This window comes from Malaya genurostris, chromosome 3 (assembly GCF_030247185.1).
Source record: "Malaya genurostris strain Urasoe2022 chromosome 3, Malgen_1.1, whole genome shotgun sequence".
Classification (NCBI taxonomy): domain Eukaryota; kingdom Metazoa; phylum Arthropoda; class Insecta; order Diptera; family Culicidae; genus Malaya; species Malaya genurostris.
The window spans coordinates 96,324,452-96,340,984 of NC_080572.1; the positions used below are offsets into that span (position 1 = coordinate 96,324,452).

The following is a 16,533-nucleotide window of genomic DNA, read 5'->3' on the forward strand; positions in this document are numbered from 1 at the left end:
AGTTACTTCTGTGTAATTTCTTTTTATACTTTCACTCGAGGAAAATACCCTAACAAAGAGTATAAATACTTGGTTAAATAAAGTAGATGTTGCTTAGGAGATGTTATTTGGAGATAGAAAGTGCGTATTTCTGTTACACATGCACACAAACACATTAATTTTGTTATCTCAACGAACTGATTCGAATGGTATGTAATATTCGGCTGTTCGGTCGACGATTCAAAATTCGGTTTGCACAAAATGTATCCTATCATCTTTTCAACCTTAGTATTAACGTAGCACCTTTTAATTTACTTAATAACTCCCATTGAATACAATCGTTTTATAACGCATGTGATATATTTTTCCGTGATTGATATCAAAGTCCGATGTCCCGCAACTTTCTCAGAAAAGACAAAGACTTTCTGTCACTTGAGAGAGGAATGTTCAAAAAAATTGCGTCGTGAAAGGACTTCGACGAAACACAAAGATGCAAAAAAGGACTATACCAGAAATTGAATTCAAGACTCAATCCTGTTGTAAATGCAAAAAGTGCCCAGAAAAAATAGATATTGATAGCCAACTGCAACTGTCCAACGCATATTATTATGAATCCAACCACGCCCAGAAAACATTAATCTTGCGATCATCTGTTAGATTAAGTCCTGTAAATGATACAAGAAGAAGCTGCAATTTACCAGTGGTAAAATCTCGGAAAAGAGAACATACTTTTGCATATTAACTGACAGATAAACATGGTTTGATTTATCCGGTATGCCGCTGCTTTTTTTAAATTTATATCAAGTTCTTAGCTCCACAATCAGTGATCGCATAAAATCGGTATCCTACAATCCAAGCGGAACAGAAGAACGTGGCATTGCTCCCTGTCCAATGAAAACTAAAACGGAACATTGAATCTTGTTCGTAGCTTCATCAGTTCCCTTCCAGCGTACGAATCTTACTATGGACGATCATCATCACAGATGAAATATTTGAAGCAAAGACTTACACTCGCAGCAATTTTTGGAGAATTCGAACAAAAACATGGAAACTGTGCTTCGTATAGCATATTTCGAAAGATTTTCAATGAAGATTTTAATCTGATGTTTAAGTTACGCCACACGGACACTTGCAAAACCTGCGATTCTTTCGATGTTTCTTTGAATGATCCACATAAATCTCCAGACGAACGGACTAGATTGAGCGAAATGCAGAGGCAGTACCATGATCTCTCTAAAACTTGTCGAATATGCAACCTCTAATCTTATGTAACGACGAGCTTTGTTGAGTGAATAACACTCTAAAATCGTCTCAAAAAGATTGATATAATCGGGATTGTGATTAGGCCAATTGAAGACATTTGAAAGATGATTGGACTTTCCATTATTGTACGGAGTGTGATATTTATAGAGGAAGGGTTTGTTAATTTAATTTTCATTTCGATTATATTTTTTTTGTTGAAGATATGTTACTATTTTTTAAAAATGATATCGCGTCAAAGGTGATCTTTGGTCTTGAGTACAAAATGTACCCTTTTCCGGCGTTTTCCATCCCTTCGACCAATGTATCGGTCGATATGGCGACGATTTCACGTCGTATGTCGACTTTGAGTTTTGTTATGCATCATGACTTATCAGCGTATACCTTGGATTTCAAATATCCCCACAAAAAAGTCTTTTGGCGTCAAATCGGGTGATCTCAGGGGTCAGTCAAAATCATCGTTTTGCGATATGACTCGTACGGGAAACAATGTTCATAACAAATCGACTGTTAGTCAAACCGAATGGCATGTTGCACCGTCCTGTTGAAACCAGTAGCCATTCAAACCATTTTGAACATTTTGGAACAGTACACACTATAATTGGGTTGCCCGATGCTTCCACTTCCAGCTGGCTCAATAAAATAAAATTTCAAATATATTCGTTTTGAATCTTTTCGCTTCCTCACACGAATGACTATGATCCCAGCTTGTGTTCGCATTTCATTCCAAAATTATTTAATTTAACAATTGAATGTACTTTTCGAAACGCAGTTTTTGTGTTCTGGTTAATCTAACGAAGTTCAAGCTCTTCCTCCGTTTTTAACTAACAGTTTATGGCTACAATGTACTGTTGAATATTACGAGCTAATAATGCAAATTCTACAAGGATACCCGATCGTCAAGCCCTAACAAGTTTATAACAAAAACCTGTTTTCGTAGCAAGTGCTGATATAAGTCTGGTCTCGTTAGTAGTTAAAATATCAAAATTTTCTAACAAGTATCAAATAGAGAAATAGTTTCGATATGATATGTTAATCGGGTAATGGGGCAAGGATAATGCTTATGCAAAATTTGAGACAAATAAAAAAATAAATTCGAAATACATGTGTTTTAGTGAAGATTCGAATCAATCCTTCCGGTTTTTACTCTATCCTCTGAGTTAACACCATGCACACATAAACATACATATTTTGTACAATTTCGCCTATTTTCATGCACATATGTTGAAAAGGATATTAAATTCAAAATTACTTTACAGTTCTTTAATTTTTTTTTTACCCAAGAAGCAAACCTGAGCATTAATTGAAAAATAAAGTTTCATTCATTTAAAATCAATGCATTCGTATTTAATTTTATATCGATTATGTTTGTCATTCAAATTGATGTCCATTCCGTATTACTATTGACTTCCATGTCATATAAGTTTCTTTTTTTGTGCATAGATAGTGAATTCTACTTCAACTGATGGTTTGAATGAATTGAATGAATAGAATATGTTGAACATTTCGCTCTAATTTCGTTTTAATAAAAACTTCAATTCTGTTGTTAGATTTACAATCGAACTGATACAACTACGATGTTCCTCGAATTGAAACCACTAATAGACATATTTGACTACACATATGATTAACAGGAATATTGACCTTATCAAAAGAAACACATATCTGTTCTCATTTTTTCCAGTAATCCTTAATACATGTTTGTTTGTTAACTGGCGAAAACATTATAAATTTTGTGAACATTTATGCATCGTAGCTACGAGCCATTAATAAAGTATATCAGTTCCATCCATTATGGAAAATATAGTTCCGTCTTATGAAAAAAGATACGAACTATGTTTACCAAGCTATATTTCACGTTTTATCTTCGTACCAAGAGTTTTATACTCTAATGATTCTTCTCTAATAACTTATTGCAAAGAGTTTCCATTAAAATCTATAAAGTAGGGTTGACATAATTATCGAATCACATTCGATTTTCCCTGCGGAACAAGACTAGACTCAATGAAAATGTGCTTACGTATAACGCCACCCGCAGCAAACTAGCGACCCATGCTTTATCCCGCAGCGACAGTTGGCCGAAAATAAGTTTGAATGCAAAAACCGGATAAATACATTTGTTTTGGAAGAACCGGTTAAGTTTTTGTCCGGTTTTTGCATTCAAGGTATTTTTGTCCGGTTCTTGCAATAAAAATGTTTTTAAACGGTTTTTGCATTTCAAAGTCCGTGTCCGACTTTTGCGCTCAATGTTTTTATCCGGTTTTTACATTCAAAAATACTTAACCGATTTTCCAAACTAATTGCACTTATCCGACTTTTGCTTTCAGCCGTTCAAATGAAAGTTCATATAATTCGCAGGATGGTCCATATGCTTAGAATAGAGGAAGGAAATAAATTGCAATCGTATAAATGCTAGTAAACTCACGGGTAGACATTTCGACGTATATTGAAAATACGAGTCACAAAATTAACAACAAATAATTTTATTGAAACGCTGAACTGTTTTGCCTTTTTCATGTAGAAAGGTTAAACAATCACTTGAAAATCGACTAGTAAAAATTGGCTAAGTGTCATTCCACTCAGTTCGTCGAGCTAGCAATGTGTGTGTGTGTGTGTGTGTGTGTGTGTGTGTGTGTGTGTTTCTCGAAAATGACTTAATCGATGTTGACCAACTTAGATTCAAATGAAAGGTCTCATGGTTCTACACGGAATTCCTGATTTTTATCCGGATCCGGCTTTCGGTTCCGGAATGATAGGGCAAAGTGTGTTAAAAATTGTGTACAGTCACTAGAAGAGTCGAAACGAAAAAAGTAAAAAGGTCTCGAAAGTGTTCCAATCGGTAGCCATTTCCAGTAGGCAGCCAAAAAAACCGATTCCGACTATCCTTTTTCCCGGTTTTCGAATAACGACGGCAGATAATAGTCATATACTCAAAAACTTGATTCAATCCACCTAGTGGTGTAATGTGGCCTTTCTCATATTTTTTCGTTTTCTCCTATATAGTACAGCAGACATTCCCCGAAACACTACAATTTAAAAAAGTTTAGATAAGAGTTTTGAAGTTTCAGTTGCATAATACTACTACAGTGATATACTACGTATGAATTTAAGCTAGTGAAAATCGAATCAATCATATGAGAGAACGTGAAGTTTGTTCCATTTTATCATATTTGACATTTGACATTCGGTTCATACAACCGTACACTAATAAGACCTATAAATTGTTTAAAGATTCTCTATGGCGATTTGAATTTTGGAAAAAAATGTACCGGAAGACGAACTTGAATAAATTTTTTTTACGTAACTACTTCGTGAATTTCTACAATATGGATATTTTCGGAACGAGTTTGATGAGTAGATGACGGAAAATGATGTTTGAGGTGGTTCTGAATTTCAAGATGGCGACCGGTTTATTGACATTCCTTGAAAACTCTTACAATATGGATATTTTCGGAACGGGTTTGATGAGTACATGTTGTAAAACGATGTTTGAGGTGATTCTGAATTTCCAGATGGTGACTTCCGGTATATTTACGTTTCTCAAAACGCCTTACAGTATTCCTCTAAACCGGATCAATAAACCGAAAGTCGCTATCTTGGAATTCAGAACCTCCTCAAACATCGTTTTAAAACTCATCAAACTCGTTCCGAAAATACCCATAATGTAAGGTTTTTGAAGGAATATCAATCAACCGGAAGTCGCCATATTGAAATTCAGAACCACCTCAAACATCGTTTTTCTATATCTACTCATCAAACTCGTTCCGAAAATATCCATATTGTAAAAGTTTTCAAGGAATATCAATAAACCGGAAGTCGCCATCTTGGAATTTTGAACCTCCCTTAAACATGGTTTTCCACCATGTACTCATTAAATTCATTCCGAAAATACCAATATTCTGATAGTTTGTAACGAATATCGATTAACTATAAGTCGCCATCTTGGAAATTCGCAGAGCGCATATCTATCACCCTGTAATTTTCGAACCAAAAGTCGGATACAAATGATAGTCAGGAACTTTGTACGGGACCATAAGACCTTTCATTTGAATCTTAGATTGTTAAAATCGGTTGAGTCATCACCGAGAAAAGTGAGTGACACAGATCAGTTCGTCGAGCTGAGTCGAATAATTAATGCCATTCGGCCTTTCGGGTTTCAGTTCAGATGTCAGGTTTCACAGTGATTGTATAGCCGTTCTATATGAAAAATGCCAGAATCAATAATCAAATAAATAAATAAACAAATGATTAAATAAATAAATAAATAAATAAATAAATAAATTAAAAAATAAACTAAAAGATAATAATTTGATCAATTTATAAATGAATGAATAAAAAATAGGCAAATGAATAAATACAGAAATAAAAATAATAAATGAATAAATAAAAAAACAAACTAAATAATAATTTATAAACAATCAATATATTTTTTTCCTGAAAAAATTAAAATTTGTATATATTGGTTTCTATTTTTGTCTGTAAATTATTCATTTTTCAATACACACGAATCAAATTTACACCGATGGCTTTGGGTTAAGTTTTAAAATAAAATTATTTTCAATAATATTAAATAGTTAGTTAGTTTTTTTAGTTTTACGGATATTTGCAAATGTATTCAATTTTTTTTTCGCAGTTTACGTTTTTTTAAGGATGCCCAATCGATTTCCTACCACTTATTCTTGGACTCCATTTTTGTACCATTTAAAGTTTCCGAATTATAACGATTTAAAAAACTCTTCCTAATCCACCTAGTGGTGTGATACCCAAGTAGCATGTTAAGTTGCTGTCCTGTATTTTTCTACTGATTGTGCAATTTATCAAGTTAGTTTATATCACTATTCTAGTAACTGTTGTGTTATGGAAGAAGCGCAATTTTTCTGTGTTGTGCAACATACTTTCAAGTTCATCCGTTATTACGAACATTTATTCACAACGATTGTGCAACTGACACAAAAACTCATGCGTCGATCCCATCACAAAGGCAGTGATGAAATAAGCAAAAAAAAAAACAATTGTGAAACTCGTGAGAACTACTACGTGATGTAAACAAGAAATGGAATGACGTTTACAAAAACATGCAAACTTAATTTCTAATGATTAAGTTTCACATTTGATTTTCAATACAACGGCTCTTGACACAAACATGGATCTTGTTAAATAATCTGTTCATGAAAATTTGTAATGCAACATATTGTAGAATTGATCTTTTGTGTTTTTGTATATAAAAAATCGATAACGAACTGCATTTTTATGGTGAAACATGTATTCGTACGCAAAAAATTTTTAAGCGCCTTTGAATTAACGTGTTTTGATGATTGTACACCAATTTCTGTGAAAATAATAGTCTATTATTTTTAATGAGAATAATCAGAATGGTGTTTAAAATACGTGTATTCAAACATTCTTTAAAATTCTCAGACGATTTTGATCAAACTAATGTGTAATGAAACCTGAAAAATCTCGAAATGAATTTTTCTTGAATATTTCCAATATGGCATCGATGGTAACAGTGAGTTGAATAGAAAATGGTTCACCCAACGTTATGGCATATATTATCTAAATAACAGGAATCAGTAACATGTTAATATTTCGGAAAGAAATGCTCTACGTTTTGTTTTTTTATCAGTTTCAATCTTCTAGTTGAATTAAAGAACAATACTATATAATCATTCATCTTAGCGGGCCCGACTTTTGTGATACGCACTGTAGGTATTATTTTGGTAAGTCCGTGTGCTGGAGTTGCAAAAACAAGTTGCACAAGCGGTAATATATAACTATGGGAGTAACTGTGACGAAATTAACTTTTCGTTCAATATCTTTGAAAAGTGATGTCAGGTCTACTTTTTTTTCGCGAGATGAAACCCGAATACAAATTATCTGATTGATTTTTGTTTTCATTGCGTATATAACGCTGTATTCCTGCAACTTTTATGATAATAATCTCATGTCTGCAAGTTTTGCGTTCAATTCAAACAGATGAACCTTGCACAACTTTTTTGCAAGTTTTGAATTTAATATCAATGTTTTTCTAAAACTGAAGAAAACTGCACACACTGATCTAAAAATTCATGAGGCAACAAAAACAATGCGGAATCTGCAGAAATATATTTTTTACAGCAACGTTATCAATTCGGCTTAGCCTTTTTTGCCTTGCAGAGAGCATCAATAATTTCGCCAATTTTTCTTCCACAAGAGATTTATATCAATTTCGACGTATATTGTGTCAGGTACAATTATGACAGCCGTTTGGAAAGTTTTTGAAGTTGCACTATTGTTATAGTTACTCCCGTTTTACATGACGATGTATAATTTTTTGTGAAGCTTCTAGTGAAACATTAACAAGTTTGTGATTTACTGCACAATTGTTTTAGATGTACTTAAAGTTGTTCTACAGTGATTTTTTCGGTAGTATTGTGAAATTTAATAGTGATAAGTTGCACAACTAATTTTAATATACATTTCTAAACATATCTAACATAAATAACATTTCTAAATCAATTGTAAAACATCTTGAAAGTTCAATAAGTTACATTTGCTACTTGGGTAGTGTCTACCTCTTGCCATTTAAATGCAATGTGATAGAAACAGGTGGGGCAAACACAACTCGTTTGTGTTAGTGAAAGTAAGTTTTCTTCAGCAAGCCAAGTAAAACTAAAACTCTCGGACTAGTTGGCATTGAATCAAAGCATGTTTATTTTTCATGTATGTCGTCATACCGAACTATTTACAAAGTTCTGATTTCTAGCACAAGTAAACCTTGATTTAAATGGTCTTATCGATAAATTTGAAAGATTTCATCCTCGACCGTTAGTATTGTGAGCTTATCAAATAACCTAATAGTAACTTTCAAACGAGTCCAAGTCTTTGATTCTTTTATTTATTTTTGAATTTGTTTGATATTTTTAGCTTTCAGAAAAAAACCTAAGTTTATCGAAACTCGTTGATGACCGAGCAAAATGTGCGGTTAGAATTTACGTCATTTATACTATTACATGTTTGGAACCAAAAGTGCCAGCTATTTGATTTTGGAACTTGATCCACAATTCAATAGTAAGAAGTGTATCGAAAATAAGCTATCCACATACATTTGTGTTGTACGCATATATGCGTTTGGCTGTCAGCTTTCGTTTGTTTACTTGTTTGTGCGGTAGAAATTCTGCGTTTTCAAAATGTCGCGTATTAAATAGGAAGTGAAAATTAAGGATCTGGACACATGGCTAAGTGAGAATGGTATTACTATGCGAAAATTGGCGAAGCGGTATGGAATTCATCATGCCAATCAATCAATATCAATCCACTAAATTGCACTCAGCTTCGACCAATCGAACGTTACTGGGCAATCGTGAAGAGGGTCTTCAAGAAGACTGGTAAGGCAGCTGGGAACATGCAGGAGTTCCAAAAATTTGGGCTCAAGCGTCCAAAAAATGTGATGCAACACTTGTCCGAAACTTGATGAAGAGCGCTCGATAATAAGTTCGAAAATTCGTGAAAGAATAACTTAAATTTCATCCGGTTTTCATTATGCTCAAGTTTAACCTCGTACAATAAAGGATCCATTTTTAGTTTGAATAAAATATTGTTTTTTATCATAATTTAAAAGAAAAATTTGTGGATAGCTTATTTTCGATACACTCCTTAGCTTTCAAACAAACCTACACGGATAGAAATCTATTCCCGGAACCATGATTAAAAATCATGTCTATCAGGAATAATAAGTCATCAATTCATGCATGATCAAAATGATTGATATCATGATTTCAGCAAACTTACACGGGTAAAAATCTATTGCCTGTACCATGATTTTTTAATCATGAAATCATGAACCATGTCTTCTTATGAAATTTCATGAGCAAAATGATTGATATCATGAAATTTTTCATGAAAGATGAGTTATTGTTCATGATATCAATCATTTTGATCATGCATGAATTGATGACTTATTATTCCGCATCGTCGCAACCGTTGTCAAAACTTACCTGCAATCGTTGAAATGGGAAGCGTTGCCTCACCTGCCATACTGTGCATACATAGCACCGTCGGATTTCTATCTGTTCCGACAACTGACGCATAATTTTGCTGGACGACGGTTCACTTCAAGCGAATTATAAAAAAATGTCATCGATTCGTGGATTGAACAGAGTTACCATATTTACAGATTTTTCTGTAAAACCACAGACTTTTTTGCCTATTTTACCAAACAGATTCTGTGTCACGGAACACAGATTTTATCAAAATTTACAGATTTTTAGAAATATTTTATAAAAATGACAGATTTTCAAAAAGTTTTTCATAAATTTTCACAGATTATGATCGGATATATGCAACACTGATGGTACACAGATTGTTTAAATTGAAACACAAATTTTAAAATGGCAACTCTGGGATTGACTCGAAACCTTTCAAAGTTATTCGAAAACTTACCTATTTTATATACGAAAAGTTCAATCAGCTTTCTCTATAATCGAAAACACAGAAATGACTGGGTCAAGACCATTCAATCCTTTATTTTGCGCAATAGTTTTTCAGTCTTATAACAACTTATTTTCGAACAGAGTGAGTGTCTGGTATGAATTCCGTATGTTTTGTTTCGATTTTATTGCATTTACTTGTCACATTTCATGAAAAAAGTTATTATCTTCATAAATATATCATATATACCTACTAAATATCGCAAATGTATAACTGTTAGATGTAGTCAAAAAGGAGCGCGATCAAGCATTCGGGATGAGTAGAATATGCTGTAGTTAATTCCTCATTCATTTTTTTTTTGCTTTTTGTTTGTTTCGTTTATTATATGCCTTCACATGTCTTTTCCTCGTTACGCATAATGTGTGGTGAGTGTGGGATTAAATAAATTCCATATTTTAAATGTCGCTTGTTCAATGTGTTAAATGTCATTCATTTTGCAGTAATCATGCGAGTACGGGTACGAAATTAGTTGTGCCAAATTTTTTCACAGAATTTTTTTTTGCCTTCTAAGTACGGATGGATCAAACTTATTAACTAAATTTAACATTTATTTTAACGAAAAGTACATTCCTAACGATCTAGTATGGCAATCAGAAGGGATGGGATCTTTCAACAAAACAATTGTTTACGAACTGAAAGGTTGAATGCACTAGTTTTAAGGGAATATTGCTTCATAATATACAATTAGATTAAAGTGTGAACTTACAAATATGAAAATAGCTGTACAAAATAGATTATATCCTTCTTTTGTTTAATTGCTATCGTTTGTATTTCATCGATTTCTTTCAGTAAATGTGTAATGAATAAATTGTCTTTTGATTACCTTCTGCTAGCAATGAATATGAAATAAATGTTTTCTCCATCTACGAGTGATTGTATGTAGCTTTGTTGGTGTGTGTCGTGTAATTTTTGTTTTTTTTTGTCTTTCGGAAAGTCGTCGACGGTGATAACATAACAGGAGCATTTAGGTTTACTGTTGTTATTTTTCTTTTTTCCTATTTCGAGAGCGAAACGATTTCATCTAACAAACAAAACTTGCACCTACCGGGGCTTTTGCACAGCACATTGAGCACATTTTCGTTGATGCTGTAATTCATCATAATATCAGCAGTAGAATGATAAAGTGGGAATACAGCACATAGATGAAGAAGTTCGGGGAATATGCATGACCGGAGGACGAGGAACTCCGTTGCTGAGGCGGAACTGGGAGGGTGTTGTTGGTTGCTGTTGGGGCCGTCGGAAGGGGATTTTTCAGAGGATAATGATCTGGATGTTGGAGGGTCATGCTGACCGGACCGGTCGGTAACTGGGTCTGATGGTAGGGATGGGGGTGCTGGTTCTGGTGGTACGGATGATTGTGATGATGGTTCAAAGCTCGCTGGTGCTGGAGGTAATCAATGTTCTCGTAGTGGTCGGATTCTTCCGGATCTGAAGCGTGCAAGGGTTGAGTGGAACACTTGGTATCGTAACGCATCGAAACATCACACGGTCTCAGCTCTCGATAATCGTTCGCTAGAACCTGCTGGGCCAGGTAACGCTCCAGCTCAAGTTTATCCACTTTCTGAGGAACGATTCGTTCGTGAACGTTTTTTCTTTCCTGTAAAATTTTCTTTCGCTCGGTTGTCCTTCTTCGGTAGAACATGACAATAAACATAACCAAGAGCACTACTATTACACTACCTATCACACTAATCACTGTAACAAGATGGGCAGGACAATTGATGTCTCCTTCAGTCATGTTTCGGAGAATCCGTCTCGTAATCAGTCCATCCTCGTTTGAGTCGCATCCGATCTCATCCTTATCGATCATAAGCACCGTGGTGATGTTGGCCAAACTATCTCCGCTTCGGCCGACCATCGCGATCCCATCGCTATCATCCTCGTCCATCGTTCCGGTGACCAGACGCCACAACCAGCGGATCGAACAGTTACAAACCAAAGGATTACCGGCCAGCTTAAGACGCTGCAGTCTGTCCAAGGGAAACTGAGCCGCATCCAGCGTTGTCAGCGCATTCCGACGGATCGAAATATCAATCAAATGGGGATTTCCATGGAACAATCGCAGTGGCAGTTCGGTGAACGATGGATTGTCATCCAGTGTCAGGATCTGCAGGTAGGTGTTGTCCACGAAGGCCCTGTGCAAAAGTAACGAAAAAGTTCCATTAATGTTCGGTGACAGTGAGAAAGAATACGGCTTTGGAAATTGACAATCCGTTGAATGTTTAATTCGTGCAGCTTGTTCAGATTTTGTTTCGATTCAGTAGCCATTTGCTTGTATTTGCCTATATGAGCGTTCAGAAAACAATGTTCGCGATAATCGTTTCACTTGCCAGCATAAACTATGCACTGTGATAAAATTTATGTTTGCAATAGGATCTTTAAAAGGGACAGTGGATAGAAGCCAGGGAAAATAAATGTAAAAGTATTGGTGAAACCATACGTTTTCATACCGTAAAAATATTTGTGAGTAGAGAGAGATAAAGTTATGATTTTTTTTGTTTCGTTTATAGAGGTTTTAACCTTAAGGTCATTCACCTTTTCGGGTCAGAAAATGATGGCCAGATGGGCTGCGTGAAAGACACCGCCTTAACCATCACGCTACTCCCGTCCCCCATAAGGTAATGATATTCGTAGACAGAAAGGAATACAGTAGCAAGAACAAAATGTAAACATTGAAACTAAAGACTGTCCCAGAAAGTATGGACGCACTTTGATTTCGCTGTAAATAATTAGTGTTAGATATTAAAATTTTTTACGATATACTGATAATATTAGACTACAACAACAGAATATTATTCTCAACATTTGCTACTTAGCCATTGTAGACTAGCTGGCGCACCTTCTTGCGAACGTTCCTCATTAAATTCCGTACAGACAGAAGTACGCTGCGACAAGTTTTGACACTTTTTCCAATCTTTTTCGAACTGTTGAATGGTTTCGGCTGCCGAGACATGTTTCCTAAGATGTGCCTTCGTTAATGCCCAAAATTCCTCAATGGGTCGAAGTTGTGGGCAGTTTGGTGGATTCATGTCTTTTGGGACGAAAGTGACATTTTTGGTAGTATACCATTCTACCGTTGATTTCGAGTAGTGGCAAGAAGCAAGATCTGGCCAGAAGACAACAGGATCCTTGTGACTTCGAATCATGGGTAGAAGTCGTTTTTGTAAACATTCCTTCATGTATATTTCACTGTTCATAGAAGCAGTGGTGATTAAGGGTTTCGAAATCTTACCGCAGCTACACATTGCTTGCCAGACCATAGCTTCCTACCAAATTTTTCGATTTCAATCGATGTCTCGGACTAGTTTAACATTTGCGTTTTCGCACCGTATAATGTTGTGGTCCCGGCAAGGATTTGTAATCGAGTGTCACGTATGTTTCGTCGTCCATGATTATGCAGTTCTAATTTCCAGCGAGAATCGTATTGTACAGCTTTCGAACGCTCGGCCTGATCGATGCTTCTTGTTTCGGACTACGTTTTGGGTGTTTTTGCTTCTTATAGGTTCAAAGATTCAAACGTTCTTTAGCACGAAGAACATTTAACTTTGAAGTACCCACTGTTTTGGCCGCATCCCGAACTGAAACCTTCTTCTTTTGCTCGAACGCCTTCAGTATAATAGTATTTAGTAGGTAAAAGTAAATGCCACAGAAAAATTTACTACGCTTCATTTGAGCTCGTTAAGGGGAGATAAGGTCCAGCGGTTGAAAAAAAAACTATTTTTGAAATTTTTTTAGAGTTATCGTTCAACAAAATAAATTAAAATGTTTTGCATAATGCAAAGCATCATTCGAACAACATTTCGTGGAAAAATTTTGAGAAATAAGTCGGAGAAGGAGTATTTTTGAGGACGCTTCTTAGATATCGTGATTTACGATTTTGCCATTTTTGATTTTTGCAGTTGTTGTTTAATAACTAATAATTAGTTGATTCAACCAATTTGCTATTTGATTTGCACATATTGAAGTAGTTGAAAAATATGTTGTTTTTAATGCTGTCTAATGTCAAAAACCGCACAAAGCAAAACAAAAATCGCAATGGAAAATCAACCATTACTTTAGTTGAAATTTAAACGCGTTTCTTGAACATAAAACATAAAAATGAATAATTCTTATCTAATCGACAGCTGCACTGATGATCAGTATTTGATGGTAGTCAAATAGAATAATAATAAAAGTAGTTAAAGAAAAAAATCTCCCCATTGTGAACAATAATTCTGATCAACAGTTTCAATAATATCACTAACCGAAACAAGATTCCATCTGAAGTGTTCGTTAAAATATGAACTCGCGTTGTTTCTACTTATGAAAATGCAATTCATAGTGCAGTTTAATTGCATCACCTTAATAATTCCAATAGTAAACCGGAAAAGAGTGACTCATTTAGGGGTTAGCCAAATTTTGTGCTAAGACACATAACCGTTTTTATTATTTTGTCGTGAATACGACTTACTTTACTATGGGGTGCCTTTTCAAAATTAGCCATATGGAAAAATGGGCAGAACTTAATCGTGAATATTTCGACTTGTATTAATGGTAGCAACATAATTCTTTCACCATTTCATCAAAAATATGATTAGGAATTTAGGATAATATTTTGAACAGTGTGCGATAACCACAAACAACTCAAAAATAATGTTTTCCTAAAATTTGAAAACAACGCGGAAAACTCTTTACTTTCGCTTGGGTTTTTCGCGCAAGGACGACGATTTTGAGATAGTCAGGCACATATCTTCAACTGAATGCGTATAAAAGAGGGGCCCGTGGTCGAAAATCGATCTTCGCTCATTTGTCTTCTTAGCTAAAATTTTTAACAGGTGCTGGGAGCTTGGTTACTTCCCTTCAATGTGGAAGTTAGCTAAAGTTATCCCAGTTTTGGAACCGGGGAAAGATCCTTCCTTTTCCAAGAGCTATCGGCCCATCAGCTTACTCTCTGCCCTATCCAAGCTGTTTGAAAAGTCAATACAAAGGCGAATTTTTGCTTTCGCAGATGAACAGAATATATTTCTGGAAGAACAGTTTGGGTTCCGGAAAGGAAGATCCACCATCCACCAACTCACAAGTGTTACCAACGTCATCCAGCAAAACAAATCAGTGTCCAAAACGACTGCCATGGCAATATTGGATATTGAAAAGGCATTCGATAATGTGTGGCACGATGGACTGGTGTTCAAACTGCATCGGTATAATTTTCCCATGTATCTTAATAAAATTATCAAAAATTATCTTGCAGATAGAGCATTCCAGGTTTCTCTGAATAATGCACTTTCGGAAAGATTTACTATTCCTGCTGGTGTACCCCAAGGAAGTATCCTAGGTCCCATTCTATACAACATTTTCACATCAGACATCCCACCTCTTCCAGGTGGTGGTGTTCTGTCACAATTTGCTGATGATACTGCCATTCTTTACAAAGGTCGTGTCATTAATGCTCTGAAGAATAAACTACAGACAGGTTTGGACGCTTTAACGGAATATTTTACAAGCTGGAAAATTGTGATCAATGCAGCAAAAACTCAGGTCATCTTGTTTCCACATTCAAGATCTCCAAAACTTGTTCCATCAGACGAATGCCGAATACGATTCGGTAATGAAGTCATTCAATGGTCCGATGAAGTTATCTATCTAGGACTCACCTTTGACAGACATCTGATATTCAGGTCACATGTTGACAAAATCGTTCAAAAATGCAGCATACTCATTAGGTCTCTGTATCCGCTGATTTGTGGAACATCTAAACTGTACCTGAAGAATCAGATGGCTGTCTATAAACAAATCATCTACCCCGCAATTGAATACGCAGTCCCTGTTTGGCGGGGCTGTGCACGAACACACAAACTTAGGCTTCAACGCATTCAAAGTAAGATCTTAAAGATGATTCTAAATCTACCCCCTTGGACAAGGACTAGTGAAGTACATGAGATGGCCTCACTGGATATACTAGAACAAAAATTCGAACAATACTGCACGAAATTTGAAGAGAGGTGCTCAATCTCTGAAATACAAATAATTCAAAATTTGTACGTATTAGGTTAGGGATGGTTATAAGTAGGTAGACATTTTATAAATAATTAAAATAAATATTATGATTAAACATTAGTATGTAAAACAAGAGTAACTAAAACACCTAATATTAATAACGAATCGTATGAACAACAAAGATGAAAGGCCAAAGGGTCAAAACACTTGTACTGTAAAATGTTGATGTAATACACAAAAATAAGATTAATAAACAGATATTTATGCAAAAAAAAATAAAAATGCGAAAATTAATCATTTCTTTTCGTGCGTTCGGTGGAAGCAGACGTCGTGGGAGTGGAATCATAAACCAGCAGCGACGGAGAATGCACCTTCTGCGTGGTTAAAACATCAAACGCTCAGGTCGCATCTCTCATTCGCTTGCTGGCCATCAATGCGTGCTGGAACTGGATTCTGGAACTGTATTCCGGAACTGATTTGATTTTCGAAATTGCAGTTCTAGAATTGAAACTGGATTCTGAGTCTGTTATTGGATCTAAATTTAGGTCTTGAACTCAGGGTCCAGTTCTCTATTCCAGACTTCTATTCGGTTCTTTTTAAAACCATAATAATACTCCTAAAGAATTATGCGGAATTTACTTTACTGTACCTCATACAAGCCATTTTTTATTCATGGCGAAAAATCGTTCATGCACGGAAAGACCGAAATCAGCATTTTGGCAAAAAATTAGTTGATTTTCTGATTTTAGTTAGTTTTTTTTTTGAGACAACTAAAAAAATCTTACTTTTGCTAATTTAGATTTTTTAATTCTAATTCCCTTAATAATAATAATATATTTGTTGAAATGG

The 16,533-nt window shown here is 35.1% G+C and overlaps 1 protein-coding gene across 4 annotated transcripts in view; it reads right to left on the reverse strand.

Annotated features, from left to right (window-relative positions):
- Nucleotides 1-9,722: 9,722 nt before the first annotated feature.
- The window catches only part of LOC131437055 (nyctalopin-like), a 469,231-nt gene continuing 462,420 nt past the window's right edge, over nt 9,723-16,533 (reverse strand). For all 4 annotated transcript variants that reach the window (XM_058606107.1, XM_058606104.1, XM_058606105.1 and 1 more), the window contains one exon: nt 9,723-11,843. In XM_058606107.1, the coding sequence (XP_058462090.1) occupies nt 10,805-11,843 (1,039 nt within the window). In that variant the 3' untranslated portion in view covers nt 9,723-10,804. The remainder of the gene's footprint in view (nt 11,844-16,533) is intronic.